Genomic DNA, 17,359 nt, shown 5'->3' with positions numbered 1-17,359 from the left:
TACTCCACAAAATCATTCTTCCAAGCCATGCCAATTTTCCACAGTTATTCCTTTTACCAACCTCACACCTTAACTTCAACCTCATTCGCAATAGCATACTTGCTCCATCTCCGAATAATCGGTCCAAATTTATAGAAGACATAAGGCACAGGCACCATAACAGCACTGATACACCCCAGGATCGTCAAAGTCCAATGCACGCCCATATTCTTATAAAAGGGCATCCCCACGACTGTCATCCCACCAGCAGCACAATAACGCGAAACAGTCATGAATCCCAGCGCCGACGCCGCATAGATATCATAAGAATCAATGACATACATATACGAACTGATAAACACACAGATCGTACCAAGACCGAAGCACGCCGACGCAACGATAGGCGACCATATGGACACGGAAGAATAATCCGTCCATCCCATCCAGAATAACGAGATAGGAATAAAAGGGGCACCGAACATGGCGAACCAAAGCCTGATCTCGGGTTCTGTGTGTACTCCATCTAACGCGTGCGGTTCGATAGACGGGTCGGATTCATGAATAGCTTGAGCGGCGGCTGTGAAATGTTTTTCGGTTTGGAAGTAGATGATCGGAACGAGGATTGTGGAGAGGAGGATACCGACATACATCGCTGCCCAAATAATATTGGTCAGGCCCTCTGAGATACCATATGTATCTGTGAAGATATAGGTATATCCATCGAAGAAGGTAAAGAGCACGATATACAGAACAGTCATGTAGAGCGAGATAAGCAGGATAATCGGCTCATGAATCGTGATCAGGAATTGTCGCTTCATCGCCCCGCCGATCCGGGTGAACAGGGCGACTTTCTCCAGATCCATCTCGGAGCGGAATCGTTGATCCCCTGTAATCTTGCGTAGCTGTTTACTCTTCCAGTGCAGGAGTAGCGGGGCATATGTCTCGGGTTGGAATAGGATAATCAAAACCATCACAAGGCCGGAGCCGATAAGGATAATCCAGCTGCTCCAGCGCCATGAGAGCACATCTATTTGCCCGACATAGTTTGCTAGTACGGGGCCGAGAACTGGGCCGCCGAAGGAAAGGATGGCGTACATGGGAAAGTAGATGGTTTTCTCAAGTGGATTCCATAGATCAGCGATCGTGCCTCCCGCACAGGTAAGTGGCGGACAACCGAAGATACCAGCCAAGAAGCGGAAAGCGAGCTGGGCGCCGATGTTGGGCGCGAGAGCGGATGCCATGATGAAGATCATGAAGAGGGTAAGTGAGCACATGTAGACGAGATTGCGGCCTACAATCTCGGACAAAGGACCACTGAAGAGGGAGCCGAAGGCGAAGCCGAGAAGATAGAGACCTAGGAGATGTTAGCAGAAAATCATCACGGCCGGGGTGGTATTTACCATCTACTAGCGAGCCTACGACATCGCTAACACCAAACGCGGCCTCGTTTTGCGGTAGAACACCTGAATTGATTGAAGATGCTGCGCCAACGATAAAGCCGAGGGCGGACACGATTAGAGTTGCGGTTAGACGGCGAGCGACACTGTAGTTGCGTGGACATTGGGGGTCATTTATGCCATCCCAACCGACAACAAAGACGCGGCTAGGTCGATCCGATGAGTCGTCGACATGAGAGCGGACTTCGATGCCTGGAAGCGAATATGCGATGGCAGTCTTCTCAGAATTGCGAGTGTGACTCTTGGCGAAAGCGTCTTGCAGTACTGGGAGGTCCTGATCGATTTGATCCGACGAATCGGCATTTTCAGCCACGGTACTAGTTTCTGAATCGCCCGCTGGAATCGACGTTTTGTGATCGTTCGTGTTCACGCCATAGTCTTGTCGATGCTGCTGCTGGAGCGGGAAATCCGCCAGTTGTTTGCGGACCGCATTTCCCAAGCGACGATACTGCAAGTAGGACTGCATTTTCACACCTCGGGATTAGACTGATTTTTGAATGTCGGCGAGTTGTTTTCTCACCAGTTAGGCTGGCCAATCTGCAGTGCTTATATCTCTGCGATGACTGGCTTTGAAGGTTGTCGTAGCTTAGAAGGTTGCCGTATGTATGAAAGTTCTCGGGATTTCGGGCTGAGGCGCTGGTTTTGAGTGCGCATGCTGAGAAATCGGGTTTGTCCAGGCCGGAGACATTCATTTCAGGATCAGCATGCTGGTGGGTCCCTTGCGTAGGAGACCGATCACTGTTGTCGGAAAGCGTAATTTTCTCCGTTTTGGTGCATTGTACAACATTCCTCAGAACATTTGAATGGCTAAACTTCGGCATTAACGCAAATGTGGAGCTCGGCTTTATAAACTCGGAGAGTTGTCCGAGACCGAGACCGACTTTCGGAATTAGCTGACCAATAATGGTGCGTGTTGGTCAGCCATTGAAGGGCGTTCATTTGATATGATATGCTTGATTCAGAACATATAAATAAACATTATGCAGATGCGAGAGACCTATAGATACAGGATATGATAGATCGTGGATCACATCTCATACCGCCAGCGGTCAAGTGATGACTGGATATTATACAATATAGTGTAGAGTGGAGTTTTGATCAAAAATAACTATGCCTCTTCCTCAGACTTCCCCTGAGCCTTACGATGCGCATCGATCAAATCCTGTCGATTGAGCTCCTGCTGTTCAAGACCGGTCTTTTGGATAGTGTGCGACTTGCTGAGCACCTTAGGGCGAATAAATAAGGAGAGGATAAAGCCGACACCCCCAACGACAGTATATAGAATCCACATCCGGCTTAGAGCAAGGGTGAACGCTCCAAGCACGACCTCGCGCTGGGAATCAGTGAGACTTTCAATGAGAGACCGGGAAGAGCCAGAGAAGGAGGAGGAAATTGTTGCGGCTTTTTCGGGTCCGACAGCAGCGATGAGCTTGGCGGATTGCTGGCCCATTATATTCTGGTAGACGACCGTGCCGAGGACGACAGAGGTGGAGGTGGAGAGTTGGCGAACGAAGCCGAAGGTGGCGGTTGCGATAGCCATATCGGCGGGGCGGACGTTGGCTTGGAATGCAACTAGCGGAGCCTGGAAGTTAGGTCCAATGCCGAGACCGGCGATGAGCTGGAAGATGACAATGCGAGCCCAGGAGGCGTAAGGTGGGAGATCAATAAATAGACCGAAGCCGATTGTCATGAAAAAGAGACCTGCCGAGATGACCTCGCGATAGCGACCGGTCTTTTTCATGAGGATACCAGTTGCTGCGGAGCCGAGCGAGAGTGCGAGAACCAGGGGAAGGACGTAAACACCACTCAGAATGGGGGTTGCCAAGAGGACGGTTTGGAAATATAGCGGAAGATAGTAGGTACCGGCAATGAAGACGAAACCATGGCAGAAACAGACCAAAAGAATCAGGACGTTATACCATTCGCCAAAGAGGCGAGTTGGGATGATGGGGTACTTGGCAATCTTCCACTCGGCCAGGAAAGCCAACACCCAAACCACAATTCCGAAGACGATCAGGCAGATGACGGTGGCAGAGGCCCATGGGTAGTTGACACCACCGAATTCTAGACCGAAAAGGAACATGAGAGTACCTCCAATAATTCCAAAAGTTCCAATCCAGTCGATGGTGCGCAGGCCAGCCAGGAGAGGGGTCTTGGGGGATTCAATATGGAGGAAGAAGAACAAAATGACGAGAGAGACACCACCGATGGGCACTATCGTTCCATGTTAGTTGAGCAGTATAAGGTAGATCGAAGCAACTTACAGTTCAAATAAAAGCACCAACGCCAGGTAACATCCGTTGTGAACGCACCACCAACAATAGGACCCAACGCACCCGCAACAGCCCACGTAGCACCGAAAATGCCATAGTACATAGGCCGGTCACGCATGCTAAACAGATCGGAAACACTGATATTAGCAAGAATGATAATTCCACCACCGCCAATACCCTGGACCGCACGACCGGCAATGATCATAGGCAAGTTCTTCGCCAAGGCGCAAATCAAACTGCCGATCAGGAACAAGACGTTGGCCAGAAGAATGATCGGCTTGCGACCCCAAATGTCAGATATCTTTCCCCACAAGGGAATACAGGCGGCATTGGCGAGGAGATAGGACGCGGCGATCCATGAGTATCCACTTTCAGTCGCATGGAACTTGTCTGCAATCGTAACCAACGCGGTTGAAATGATAGTCTAGATAAATTAGTCCAGGCCTTGCCCTTGAAAGAAAGAACACTAAGCATACCATATCCAAAGCCGCAAGAAACAAAGCCATCTGGAAACGGTACAAAATTAGCTTTCTGCATCATGCATAAAATTCCCCGCGCAAGGAGTCGGAGATTTCTTACACAAAGCGCCACCATAACCAAGGCAATCTTCTTCTTTCCCATTTTCTGCGCAGATGAAGGCACCAGGTCGAGAGGTGCACCGGATTCCTTATTCTCTATGGGCGCCTCATCAGACGGTGAAGAGGTATCGGCTTGATCGGCCGATTCTGATTCGACTTTCGTCTCCACATCATTCCCCTGCTGGTTGTGGTTTTGGTTTTGGTTTTGCGGAGCCTCCAAGGCCTTTTCAGTGAAGTCATGAGAAGCAACAGTATCGCCACTCGAGGCATTGCTCGCAGCAGCTTGCGCTTCGGTCGTCATGGTGTAGAGTGATTATCAGGAAAGAAAAAAGTAAGAGCGGGGAAAAACAGGGTATAGGAGCGAGCGTAATTGCGTCAAGTGACCTCCGATCGATCGATCGTGCCGACGCTTGGACGATGAGGCGTTTGTTCGAGTTCGTCCACGAAAATAGAAGAAGAAAGTCGAAGGGCGATTGCCCCCTTTTATATAGAATTGCAGAAAGCTCGGAGGTTCGAGTGGAAAGAAAAAAGAAGGGAAAAAGCTTTATCGGGGTTAATTATGGGTCCGCTCCACTATCCAAGGGACCTGAGAGGGTATTCACGGGAGTTTGGCATGTCCGAACGGCCGAGCGCCGAATTGACTCATCGATATCTTACCACATAACTGGCGGTCAAAGGTACAATTCTTACGGATGATTTTGCTGTTCCACCTCGGAAGCTTGATACTGGTATACTTCGAAGTAAGGGGTGTGGGGAATCTGTATGGAATCTGACGGAAAACTCCACTTGATTTCGGGTTTGGTTCTATTTGGTCTAGATTTACCATCGGTTATTTGACTCAACATCTATGAAGATCCATGCACTTGAATGAAATACAATAATCAATTGATATCTGTGAAACAATTTGATACTACAGCACTTTGTGTGATATTTTAGTGGAGAGGCTACCATCTTCACCCTGTGAACTTACCTCTCGACATCATCAGACTCCACTGGCCGGCTATGGTCATAGCTTGGCCCTTCTCATCCACAAAGTCGTCATGCACCTCACGAACTCTGCTATATATTATTATGTGGGATTAGCAGTTGCGAGACCTGAGAGAGATGCCTTCAAATGTTAAAGGCTCTCTTCTATAATTATCAAGCAAAGTCATGAATGAGGTCAGAGGTGAACCAACTTGTCAACATGACCCCTACAATCAACCTTACATATAACTTAAATACGCTAACTAAATTCGCATGGATCATCTAATCGTTATCACGTGCCAAGTACATACGATGACAAGCCAACAGGCCCCTCCATCGTACATTTATGTAGCATACAGTTGGATATATGTCAAAGTGAAATGAACCAACGAGATTCATCAAGATTTGATAGATTGAATGTCGCAACTGATTAATCCCAATTGAGCAAGTCTATATGCTGGACGCCGAAAGTATAGATCAAATTTGGTGGATCTACTATCAACATATTTACATATGCGTGGACGACACACGGGTGGAGATGGAACTGAAAAAGCCCAAATCAATATGAAACAGCCGTGCTCGGGCTCCCGGTATTTATCGGGGCCCGGTCTGCATTCCTCAGTGGGGCTCTATCAGCGAGACAGATGGACAGGGGTATAGAAGTGAGCAAAGATGTACATGAAACATCAATGAACGAAAAATGATGGATATGGAAAGATCAAGGCACATATAAGCCCGGCTAATCCTGAAGTTGGAGGATTTCTAGGGTATCGTCAGTTCAGTGTCCTGAAAATCAAACCAGCGGGAATAAGATGGCCTACCAGTTAAAAACTCCTCAAAGCTCACGGTGATGTAGCCATCACGGTCATCATCATAGCGTTTAAACACATCAGTCATGCGCTTGAGGCTGATACACGCCTGTACAAAGAGATCAAAGCTCATGCCATCCCGATGGGGGCTCCGCGGCGGCGCATTCAGCTGACGTGTCTTGCTCTCGAAAATGGAGAAGAGCACCGAGATAAATTTCGGGCTGAGACGGTATCCGAACGCGACCAGCGCGTTCTCAAATTCCGATAGACTGATTCGGCCACTGTGATCTTCGTCAAACCGGTCGAAGAGTTCTCGCCAAGCGGCCAAATAGCGCCATAATGAGACGAATTCCTCGAAAGTGATAATGCCATTGCCGTTTCGGTCGAACATGCGGATCATCATTTTCACGGTGCGGGGATGGAAAGAGGTGTAGTCTCCGTTCACGAGGGCGGAACCAAGCTCGTGCTCGGTCAAAGAACCGGAGTGTGATGAGTTCGCGGCGCGAAAGAGAGGGAATAGCTGTTGGGGGTCATCGCTGGGGACTGCCAGTGGAGGAGGGGCAGGTGATTGCGGAGGTCGAGACGAAGGCGGGGGTCGATTGCGGTTGGGTTGCGATGGAGGTGGACCGAAGCCATAGTTTTGCGGCGGTGGTGATGGATGTAAAGGATGAGGTTTTTGTTGACCGGACGGAGGGTGTTGGTTTGGTGGGATAGTTGGGCGACCGTTGTAGGATTGTGTTGCTTGGAGATCGGGGCGCGGGGCAGGCGAGCTATAAGGATTATGCTGCGGGGGAGCACTGGAGACGGGAACACGAGGGGGGACGCCTCCCCCAAGGAAAGTCTGTACAGGTGGACGAGATGGAAGCGGTTTCTGTGGTGCTGATGCTGATGCTGGTTTTCCTCCCACTTGCAAGGATCCGATCATCTGCGCGACCTAGGGGGTTATTAGCGTGGAATGTTTCCACGGGTGCCTAGAATGAGTTACCTGCTCTGGCTCAGCATGTCTGTCAATGCAGATAGTCAGCGACCAGGAAATCTTCAAAATCATGTAGACAGATATACTTACGCTGGTAGCGCATCGGGATTGTAACTGCTATTGTAGGCCATGACGCAAGGCTGAACGAGAAACACGTATCAACGAGTACTCCTCGCCCTGGGAAGAAATTGAGAATACTATGCAGAGAGTATAAGAGTAAGGAGAAAATAATTTCGACTTGAGAAGGAAATGCGAAGGTTGAACGGCTCAAAGTGGAGTGGTCGTGGGGCGGTGGTTTTCTTTTGGCCGACGGTAGATAAACCCGAAGCCAAGCAAAAAACGGTAAAAGAGGGATAAAAGAAAGAAAGAAGCTCACTGGTTGCATTACATTACTTCCCCACTAAAATGGGACTGTGGACATGGGAAATTGTGGCTTTGAAGGCAATTCCCACAGGACCATGCAGCTTCAGCCCTATATGAGGAATTCGTGATCCAATCGGTGATTCCTTGTCTATAGCCGTCATTTTTGTATCTAAAAACACTCAAATTCATAATCAGGTACTCCGTACTCTGCTATACTTGCCAAGCTGCTTGCCCCCTGAACCATTACCAAAAATGAATTTTCAGCAGGCTCCACAACGGTTACTAGTATAACTTAATTCTATACGAATACGCTGACTACTGAATAATCCCTCGCACGTCTGCCTGGCTTGATAACAACTCCATGATCTCTTCCCACGCCTTCGCTTGAAACTCTTTCCCTTTGGTTCCGGTAGTGAGGGCTTTGGATTCACTGCATACAGTCAGCAGATGATACAGTCAGTCAGAAATAAACAGTCATACTCCAGATATCCATCACTCCGCCAGCATTTACCTTGCGACTCAACGCCCTGGAGTGTCGCGCTTACCAAAGACCGACTACCCTGTTCCGTTGTACGGGCAAAGAGCCGGTATGCGAGCCAGGACAGCCATCGCTCGTAGAACCGCCTCAGGTATTGGCGTGTGAGAGAGGATTGGCATAATCCAGGGCTAATTGTGTTGACAATAATGGGCAATGTACCGTCCTCATTGCGAACCAGATCTGCAATATTTTTCATGACGTACTCCAACAGCAATTTGGAAACGCCGTACTGTTTCGGTCCCTGAAACCTACCCGGGAAGTTCAGATGTTCTAACAAGGATCCCTCCGTCTCAAGGCTCGCCGCCTTCGCACGAACAAACTGCTGGCTCGAGACAACACTCAAATGGGTCGGCTCAGCACCTGAGGATTCCCGAAGTTTGGGAAGAAGTAGCAATGCTAGTAGTGACGTCGAAAGAGTGTTTACTTGTAATGTCTCCTCCCATCCCTCAGGCGACTGGCCATATTCCCGGTTCCAGAGACCGGCATTGAGCAGCGCGATATCGACGCGGGGAAGTTCCTTGTTGACCCGACTGGCGAAATCCTTGACACTTTGAAAACTGTTCATCTCAAGCTCCCAGACCTGCACAACACCTGGCCGACTGGTAAGTTTTTCGATCTCGGCCTTGGTACGATTTCCCCGCTCGAGACTGCGACTTCCAATTACCAAGGAGTCAACTCCCAGATTGAGAAATTTGATGGCGGCCTCGTAGCCTAGACCTGAGGTTGCACCAGTCAAAAGGACTGTTTTGCCGGCAAGAGAGATCCCCCGGGGATCGGTCGGGGGAGTGTATTGCATTTTGAGAAGTCGAAACAGGCCCGCCATTTTGACGGTGAATGATATTAATTACTTGAAAAAGAGAATTGACTTCGCAAATATCGAGCTCCACGAGGATCAAAATAGATGACATCAGCATGCTTAGTCATCGACCACTTTTCAACAGGCATTCTATCCTTCACTGTTTACTAGCAAAACGGAAGGCAAATATTGACCCTGGATTATCGAGAGACCAGCTAGTGTCAGAAAATTTGAAGTTGGAACTATCGAGGGGTGGAAAGATGTTAATAATATCGGATTAGTACTCGGGAGAAGGCCCGGCTCTGGAGAAAGCCCAGGTGGTGAGGTAACTACGAGGTGCAGTATCGGGGCATTTACCGGGGACAATCCGGGAATGCATCCCAATTCCATATTTGGAGACGCAACTTAGATTCAATTTGGCATGCCAGCAAGCAAAATGAAAGCTACTCTTCTAGTGCTGCAGCTGTGCAGCTACCTGTTCACTTCCGTTGCTGCAATCCGAAATCCAATCATCTCAGGTTGGAACCCTGATCCGTCAATCCTCCGAGTTGGAGATAGTTATTACATTGCGACCTCTTCGTTTGAATACTTTCCAAGCACACCTATCTACAAAAGCACCGATCTTGCAACTTGGAAGCTCATAGCCCACGCGTTTGCAAATCCACAATCACAGCACATGTATGGCATTCCGACTGGAGCTGGTTCGTGGGCACTTACACTTTTTTATATTAATGGCACTTTCTACATTGCCTCCATGACATGCTGGACTTATGATCCAGTTGCACGAGTGTGGCCAAGAATCTACTTTGCGTCCTCTATTGACCTGGTGGAGTGGTCTGAGTTGACCTGGGCTGAGCCAGGGGGAATCGATCCGTCGCTTTTCTACGATCCTCAAAGGAAAAAGACTTGTTTAAATTTGATGGCACCAAACAAAAATGAGGACAGGATCTGGGGTATTTACCAGTGCGAAATCAGCTTAGTCACTGGCAAATGTACCGGCGAATATCACTCTCTATGAAACGGTACGCTCAAGCACGATAGTAACGCGCGTCCTGAGGGCCCGAAGATGTTATATCGGCTGGGTCTCTACTGTTTATTGATTGCTGAAGGAGGAACTGACGACCTTCATCGTGCGACAATCGCGAGAAGCACATCGCCTACCTACTGGCCCATGGGATCCCGACCCAAATAATCCACTGTTGTTCAATGGTGCCTATGGATATTCTAATATGACTGTCCAGTCAACTGGGCATGCGAATCTAGTCGAGACGCCAGAAGGTAGCTGGAATACAGCCTTCCTCGCGTGGAGGAACATTCATGGTTTCTCTCCACTGGGACGGGAAACATTTCTCACATCTGTGGAATGGAGTTCAGATGGGTGGCCACGTTTAAATGACCGGCAGCCCAATCTACTCAGTGAATCATTTCGGCCATCCAATATCGAGCAGCCTCTCGTCCCGCCACATTTCACGATAATTTTACCCCTTCAGTATTGCAACCGAGCTGGTACCAATTGCGTACCCCATACACGTCCAATTTCGCACTTGGCCGTGGACTCAAACTCAAACCAAATGTGTATGGACTCAGTGACCGTGATACACCTGCCACTCTTCTACGGAAACAGAAGAGTCTGAACATGACCTTCTCAGCAACTCTATCCGCGACGCAAGATTCCCTAGGTCCCAGAATGACATTTGGAATATCCGCATATTTGTCCAGGTTTCAGCATCAAGACATCGGGATTAGGGGGTGCATCAACGAAACAGGCGTATGTCTGTATAGCGCCCTGCGGAAAGATACCACTGTCGAAATTCAACAATTTCCCTTGAATGAGACATTTATCCCTCGTGGACTGACTTAGCACATTCGCGCGTCTCCTCTGGAATACCAACTCGGCTACAGTCTTCATCCTCATTCGATACATAAATATGTCGCGACTATCGAGTCCTTATGGCAAGCTTTTGCGCCTGCTAATTACTTTGTTTTTGAGGGTAATTCTTTTGCAGTATTCGCCAGAGGAGGCGGGGAATTGCGAACCTGCACTGGACCCGATTTGGGCTTCACTGAAGTTGTTGAGACATATTTCGAAGAGAATATACCGGATTATGATGTTTGTTAGAAAGACCTACGAGCATATAATAGGTAATGTGATACATTTTGGTTTTATTGGTAGATTCGTATAATCTCGGGAATCCCGGATTTGAAGCTTTGTCATGGGGCTTACAGCTTTGCACTTTTGGCATCCCTTCAAGGCTACGATGGTAACGTGAACTCCCTAGGAGGTTCCTGAGATCTATTGATTTGTGTGCAGAGGGCCAGCAGAATTATCCGCCAGAAAACTATATGTACAAAGATTCTGACTTGTTGATTCAAATCAACGCAGGGTAACATATATACAAGTGCAGATTTCACCGAAGAATTAAGAAATTCCTTCGTCTTCATGGTGCATAATATGAGTTACCGCCATTATGAAAGCTATGATAGCAACCTCAAGCCCAATTTGCACGAAACATTTCTTCAGATGGAGTTCAATGAGTTGTAGATACCTGGACGTTCCAAGGTGTTCAAGGGCACTGGTCCATGCGGCAAGACCGGATGGTGGTTTCTGGTCACCAGTCAGTTCCCCGATCTTCAAGCCTCGCTCCTTGGTCGAAGACGGAACCACCGTTTTTATCTCAGGAGACAAAAACTTTGCTTCCGCTAGAGTAAGTGCGATATGTGTTGGGAGAAGTGCTAGGAAGCGAAAAGCAAGCATGATGATCACGGCCAAAACCTCGGCTGCGGCGCGAGTGCCCGTATAGCTCTCGCCATCAGTGAAAATAGCCAATGCCAAGAAGTCATAAAGCTGGTCCATCAAGGCCTGTAAAAGGCCGTACAGAAATGCCGGGATGGCCAGGTGTTTCCATCGGTTTTCGCCAGATTTTCTGTGTAGTATAGACATGAATGAGACACGCTGGACCGAGACAGTAGCACACGTGAAAACAAGATGAAGTTCACAAAGAATTGCAGAAGAAAAGGCGTAAGCTAACGGTCTCAATAACTCATGTCGAAATAGAAGTTGTTGTATCAGACCGGTCAGAATATCAGTTGCGAGCAAGTGCATAGAGCCAATGAACAGTGCGCGTATCAAGGTGTATAGACCCTGAGCACGATAAACGAGGCGAATACTCTCTCCGACATTTCTGAAACTGGCGCGCTTTCTGACGACTCTCTCCGATTTCTCCAGAGCGGCCTGATCTTGAGATAGCTGAATAATCAACAGCGTCGGGGTGACATGCCCGAGTATGTAACGAAGCTTTTTTGAAGTCAATTAGGACTGGTGACAAAGGAGAAATCAAAGGATTGAAGGAAGGTGGAGACTATACCAGGGTCGGGAGGGTGATGTAGACCCAAAATAAACCAATAATTGATAGAGGCAAGTCTATCCCATCCAAATCAAGTTCGTCCTTGAGACCAGGCGGCCGGGCTAGTCTTCCACGCCCCCCGGGACTGATCAAGATGTTAAGCACTCTGTTTGGGATCATCCATAACAACTCAAATTTCGCCCTCGCATCTGTCTCTATCTCTGGAAGCATTTTGGTGAATACCCCTGAGTATGCTACTCGTCAATGGGTAAATCAGTGGAGAAACTGGGAGGAACCGTGGGTCATGTAGATCATGCAAAGTCAACAAAATGACATTCATGCACACATCTGAAAATTAAAACACAAAAGAAAAAGGAGAAAAGGAGAAAAAGCTGCTCTGATCCACTGAACTTGCAACCTGGTAGCCTGGCCTTAGTGTCAAATTTTTTGCTTGGCCCCCACGATATCTCAGACATTTGTTGCCTTAGACTTGGCAGTGGCCTACCGAAGTACAACAGTAGATTTCAACCATATGCCATTGTATCCAAAAACGAAACCATACAGTAATTTTTATGACAAACAGGCACGCCATTCTGCGAGATGTCAATTATTTGAGGAGAATCTTCACTCTCATACTGACAAGACTTGTGGATCACGTAAAGAGACCCACTAATCTAACCAAGCCTGATGTCCACATCGGCAGAATCTCTAGGACCGGGCTGATACCGGCTGGTACCCGGTTTTCGTTAGAATTTCACAGAACGCATACGTATGTAGTTAGATGAAACTGATCTCGATCTTTGCTGCATGAGCGGTGAGAAAGGTGGGTAAAAACTTTTGTCCTGTTACTGCACAAATCCCTGGCAATAAGGTCATAAATTTACAAGTCTAGAGGAAGAGACAGTGTACAGTATATATCAATCACAATATAGACTAAAGTTGGTTGTGGTGTTTGAATAGATTTCTTTTTTTTTTTGTTGAAAAGTCTAGACGACCTATATGCCAACTGAAGGACCACCGCATAGAAGGGTTTGGACTATGCGTAAGGCCAGAATGTCGTGTTTTCTGTGGCTCCAGTACATCCAAGAATTGATTTGCGTTCTTTTTGAGGAACCACAACTCAGATACCCACACCAAGTCCTCTGCCCGTAGGCTTCGACCATCATACACCCACTCGCCTTCGTTATCTTGCCGGAAAGTGTGGCGATAGGTGATTAGCCAGAAGATAAAGGCAAAAAATTGTACATAAAATCTCAGGAAGGCCAATATACAGCATGAGATATGCGATTTCTAACTGAGTGAACGTTATACTAAAGAAAATTTAAACAAAGGAAACCGCGAACCCCCACACATTCTTCTGTCCCTTCACTTCTTCTTCTTCTTCTTCCTCCTCCCTTCCTCGCACTCGCTCTGCAAACCAGTCTCTGTATATCGTGCGTCGGTTTCTTCGAGGTCCGACTTCCCGTTGTGCGTGTCTTTTGACCGTGTTCATCTTGTCATGCGTTTTCTTATCTTTCGCTATCCTAAGGTTCGGTTTTCTTGTCTTAACTTCTTCTCCTTCTATCTTCTCCGTCCTCTCTGCGGTTCGGTCTTTTCCCCCTCCTCTTCTCCTCCGCTCTAAGTAGTAAGTCACCCTGTCATCTTGGTTCCTTAAGTGCGTCTGAATGGTTATTAAATCTTAATTGGCTTCTAAAAACCAAAACTCCTTCACCCGTAATTCCTTAAGCCTCGTCTTCTTCTTCTGCAGTCCTGTCCTCTTCCGTATTTCCTTCCACATTAATCTTGTTGTCTCCCGCTTCCTCTATGGCTCCATCGTCGGGGAGGTCAGGGAATGGCTCGTAGTCAAGATCCAAATGCCCATGTTCTCTAGCTAGATATTCTAGCTTGACAATGTACTTCCGGTAGTTACGTAAGTCTGCCAGCAGTTCACCATGCTCTGCCTTTAACCCCTCCATCTTTCTGTTGAGCTTTCCATATGCACGACCAAATTGATGGCGCTGCATTTGGGTTTTCAAAATAGCAGAGGCACTTCGTTCCTTTTGGCTGAGCTTTGATGGTGGCTTCAAAGGGCGACGGCTCTTCATGGAACGGCTTCCCATGTCCATAGTTGAAGGCAGATGCGGCCTTGTGAAAGTGGAGGATCCCGTTGAACTTGTCCCTGACTGGCACAATACGCATCCCGTCTCTGGGTTGCTGAATTTCGTAATTGCTGCTGTTGATCAATTGGTAACGGGTCGTTTTCACAATTAGGGGAGATGTGACCTGTATCGCCGCATCGGAAGCAAATCATGTCCGTCCGCGGTGGTCGGGGGAACTGAATTTATTGAATTTGTTGATGCTGTTGCACTGCTCCTGTTCCGTAAGGCGGTCGGTATGAGGAGCTAGACGCCTAGGGCTGCACAGCCATAGGTTGCGGGGCCGCTAGCAACATTGCTTGCAGATTTCTCTGGCTTAGATCAGTGCGCAACCTTCCAACTTCGTATGCCAACTTCTCCATCGGCTCCATCGGGCCGCACTGGGCGGCAACATGGGTAACCAATGCAAGGCAATATGCATCACAGTTTGAGCCTCGTTGACCGAAACCGGCCTAAAAGCACACATTGCGCATTCCCAATATGCGAGGACCTGTTTGCTAAGGGTCATCATGTTCGGAGTGAACTCTGTATTGATGGTATATGAGCCCTGTAGCATTTCCGCCTCCCATTTCTCCGTTTAGGTACGACCCCAGCAGGTCCGTAAGTGATTCCAGAATCCACTACTGCGAGGTCGCACGAACGTTTCACAAAATCTACTTGGGATAATATGTGCTGACTTACGTGTTGGACCATACCGCATTATGACTAGGCATTGTTCGTGGTCCCTGGCAAGGCTCTATAAGGAAGTAATATTAGTGCTGCTCTCGTATTAATTTCCCTGATAAGCCTATCTTCTCAAAGATTTTTGGATCACGCCTTATTGGTGAGCTTTTTGAAAACAGATTCTTCTTTGAAAAAGACCACTATTTCAAAGTTGTTAGGCTTAAGTCAAGAAACCAAGATGCTGCACTACGCAGTAATGTCAAGTGGTAAGCTTGGTGATCACTTCTTGCTGTGACAGAGTCATTCCGCTTTTGCTCTACGGTGTGGTTTTCTAGTACATGGTGGCTCCAAAGATAGGACATCAGGGTATAAGTTGCCCAAATCAAAAAATCGTCTGTTCATCTCTGAAAATTGCCGCAATACCTGGTTTCCTTGCCTCTAGGATATGCATCGTCTGCTCAAACACCTTCTTCTGTGCCTCCTGTCCAACCTCCGTATAGATCCACGCCTCCACATCCTGGTTCGCTCCATCACTTTGAAACTCACCGTGTGAGCTAGCGGGGGCTGATGCAGCGAGAACTAGAGTGCGGCTACCAACCTCAGTAGTGCGATCCAATATGCGCCGTACTAATTTCATCACGGGGCTACCGTTGTTGCGATCTAGATTGGAAATACACAGTCCAGGGTTGACGAGATTGATGATAACGCGGGTGAATGAACCGAGACGAGCGACGAGCTCCCGAGTGAAGAGCACTTCCATAAGCTTTGTTGCTTGGTATCTGTAACAAAGTATCAGGCTGACGTTAGCAACACTAGTTTCCTTCACGGGAAAGTACCGTCTTAAGTTTCCCCAAAAGAAAACCCACCTTGGTTGTTGACTGAAGCTGCTCTGATCATTAAGCTTTGCATATAGATCAGGCGCATTAATCTCCGGAAACTTGGTCAACCGATGCGCTTCAGAGCTCACAATCACCAGATGTGGTGACTCCTCCGTTAGGGCAAAACTCTCCTCTAGCTTAGGCAATAAAACAAGTGCCAGTAAAAACGTGTTAAGGACGTTGATCTGAACGGCCTGCTCATAGCCCTCGTAAAGTTTCCATTCGGGCGTATTGATGCCAGCGTTGTTCACCAAAACGTCCAAGCGCGGCAGCCCTTTCGCACGATCAGAGAATGCTAGCGTAGATGCGGTGCTTGAGAGATCGAGGGGCCAGATCTCAATTGCATTCGGGTCTGAGCGCTGCGGATTATTCCGCAAAATGTACTCCTTAGCTTCTTGACCTTTGGCGATCGTACGGACAGCGAGGATCAATCGGCCGCAGTGGAGCCTGTAGAAATGTCCAGCGGCTTCAAGGCCCAGTCCTGAGTTTGCGCCGGTGACTATCACGGTTTGGTTGGGGAAGGAGTGGGTTGGGCGCTCAGGAGTGATGAAGAACTGCGAGTAGAAAAAAAGACGAAGCCCTTTGCTGAGATTAGGCCTGATGGGGAAGTCCTCTTGGTCTGAAGGTGGCATTTTGTACAGATTGACAAGATGAATCAATCAATTCATGGTACAAGAGAAATAAAAGCACCTGCAGGTGGTCATTTCCAATGCTGTTAGTGTTGAAATGTACATGGGGGAGCGGATAGATACACAGCAAAACACCCGTGCTGGGGACGTCACAATCATCAACAATTCCATTTCAAGCAGGAGACCAAGGATTTGATCTGAATTTCCAACAGCTCTAGAGATGTTAGTGAATATGCATCAAAACAAATTCAGCTAGACACATCTTCTTTTCTGGTGAATACGCCCGAACCCGACGGGGCGCGGGACAATTCTCCGCCCCGAGAGTGCGAATGGGACTGGGATGCCTGCCCGAACAAATATTTTAGTAATTCACCATCCGTAGTGAGTACGATATACAATATGGCAGTATCAATATTATCGACGGGAATGAGCCGACTTACCTCCAATGTTCAGACCCGCTATGACCCACCACCGAGACAGTCATCGACCCACTGGCCACGGGAGGCGTTGAGGCGCCTTTTTCTGTAATTTCGATCGTCGGAAGTCTACTGCTCATAGGAGACAATGTCTTCTTTGCTACATCGGGATCTGTGTGATTATGTGGTAACATGTTGAAGCTTCGGGGTAGTGATCGGGGATCAGAGGGCTATCGAATTGCGACAGCGTCGACCGAAGAGCGTATGTAATTGGAGATTAGAGGACATTTATCTTATCTTACCTGAGAGTTTTGTCAATATAATTATCAAGCTACTCTAAAGCTCAAGCCTTCCTTTCTCAGTATGTAACTATTGGCTTGCAATGTAACATCTATTTCATGCCCCGCGCTGTTACTATGAAGGCCACAATTTGCATGAAGTTTCCCCGCAAAGAACATCCAAATCTCGACTAAAACCCTCAAATCAAGCTCAATTATTATTAATATACAGTTCTGTGACCTAGAAATCAAATTGAATCCCAGCACTTGAGAGTCGCAAG

General features: G+C 47.8%; 7 protein-coding genes across 7 annotated transcripts; all 7 read right to left on the bottom strand.

The window, feature by feature from the left end:
• Positions 1-62: 62 nt before the first annotated feature.
• Positions 63-1,902, bottom strand: N7520_003880 (MFS transporter; the record flags this gene model as incomplete). The annotated part of the gene is made up of 2 exons (XM_057137815.1): positions 63-1,333; positions 1,380-1,902. 2 exons carry the CDS (start codon positions 1,900-1,902, stop codon positions 63-65), a joined length of 1,794 nt encoding a protein of 597 aa, XP_056998280.1.
• Positions 1,903-2,544: 642 nt separating this feature from the next.
• N7520_003879 (MDR family MFS transporter) lies at positions 2,545-4,588 on the bottom strand (the record flags this gene model as incomplete). The annotated part of the gene is made up of 4 exons (XM_057137814.1): positions 2,545-3,650; positions 3,701-4,133; positions 4,186-4,215; positions 4,289-4,588. The coding sequence occupies 4 exons, from the start codon at positions 4,586-4,588 to the stop codon at positions 2,545-2,547; spliced, it is 1,869 nt and encodes a 622-aa protein (XP_056998279.1).
• A 1,404-nt stretch (positions 4,589-5,992) lies between these two features.
• On the bottom strand, positions 5,993-7,169 carry N7520_003878 (EF-hand domain-containing protein; the record flags this gene model as incomplete). Its single annotated transcript, XM_057137813.1, has 4 exons — positions 5,993-6,015; positions 6,075-6,996; positions 7,048-7,066; positions 7,129-7,169. 4 exons carry the CDS (start codon positions 7,167-7,169, stop codon positions 5,993-5,995), a joined length of 1,005 nt encoding a protein of 334 aa, XP_056998278.1.
• A 547-nt stretch (positions 7,170-7,716) lies between these two features.
• On the bottom strand, positions 7,717-8,762 carry N7520_003877 (putative short-chain dehydrogenase/reductase family protein; the record flags this gene model as incomplete). Its single annotated transcript, XM_057137812.1, has 2 exons — positions 7,717-7,831; positions 7,882-8,762. 2 exons carry the CDS (start codon positions 8,760-8,762, stop codon positions 7,717-7,719), a joined length of 996 nt encoding a protein of 331 aa, XP_056998277.1.
• A 2,392-nt stretch (positions 8,763-11,154) lies between these two features.
• N7520_003876 (uncharacterized protein) lies at positions 11,155-11,676 on the bottom strand (the record flags this gene model as incomplete). The annotated part of the gene is made up of 1 exon (XM_057137811.1): positions 11,155-11,676. The coding sequence occupies one exon, from the start codon at positions 11,674-11,676 to the stop codon at positions 11,155-11,157; it is 522 nt and encodes a 173-aa protein (XP_056998276.1).
• A 2,124-nt stretch (positions 11,677-13,800) lies between these two features.
• On the bottom strand, positions 13,801-14,184 carry N7520_003875 (uncharacterized protein; the record flags this gene model as incomplete). The annotated part of the gene is made up of 1 exon (XM_057137810.1): positions 13,801-14,184. The coding sequence occupies one exon, from the start codon at positions 14,182-14,184 to the stop codon at positions 13,801-13,803; it is 384 nt and encodes a 127-aa protein (XP_056998275.1).
• Positions 14,185-15,259: 1,075 nt separating this feature from the next.
• On the bottom strand, positions 15,260-16,387 carry N7520_003874 (NAD(P)-binding protein; the record flags this gene model as incomplete). The annotated part of the gene is made up of 1 exon (XM_057137809.1): positions 15,260-16,387. The coding sequence occupies one exon, from the start codon at positions 16,385-16,387 to the stop codon at positions 15,260-15,262; it is 1,128 nt and encodes a 375-aa protein (XP_056998274.1).
• Positions 16,388-17,359: the final 972 nt, after the last annotated feature.

Source organism: Penicillium odoratum (assembly GCF_028828045.1).
Source record: "Penicillium odoratum strain IBT 22623 chromosome Unknown utg000003l_segment0_segment0, whole genome shotgun sequence".
Classification (NCBI taxonomy): domain Eukaryota; kingdom Fungi; phylum Ascomycota; class Eurotiomycetes; order Eurotiales; family Aspergillaceae; genus Penicillium; species Penicillium odoratum.
Note: the sequence above shows the minus strand (reverse complement) of the source record. Positions and strands in the feature narration are given on the sequence as shown.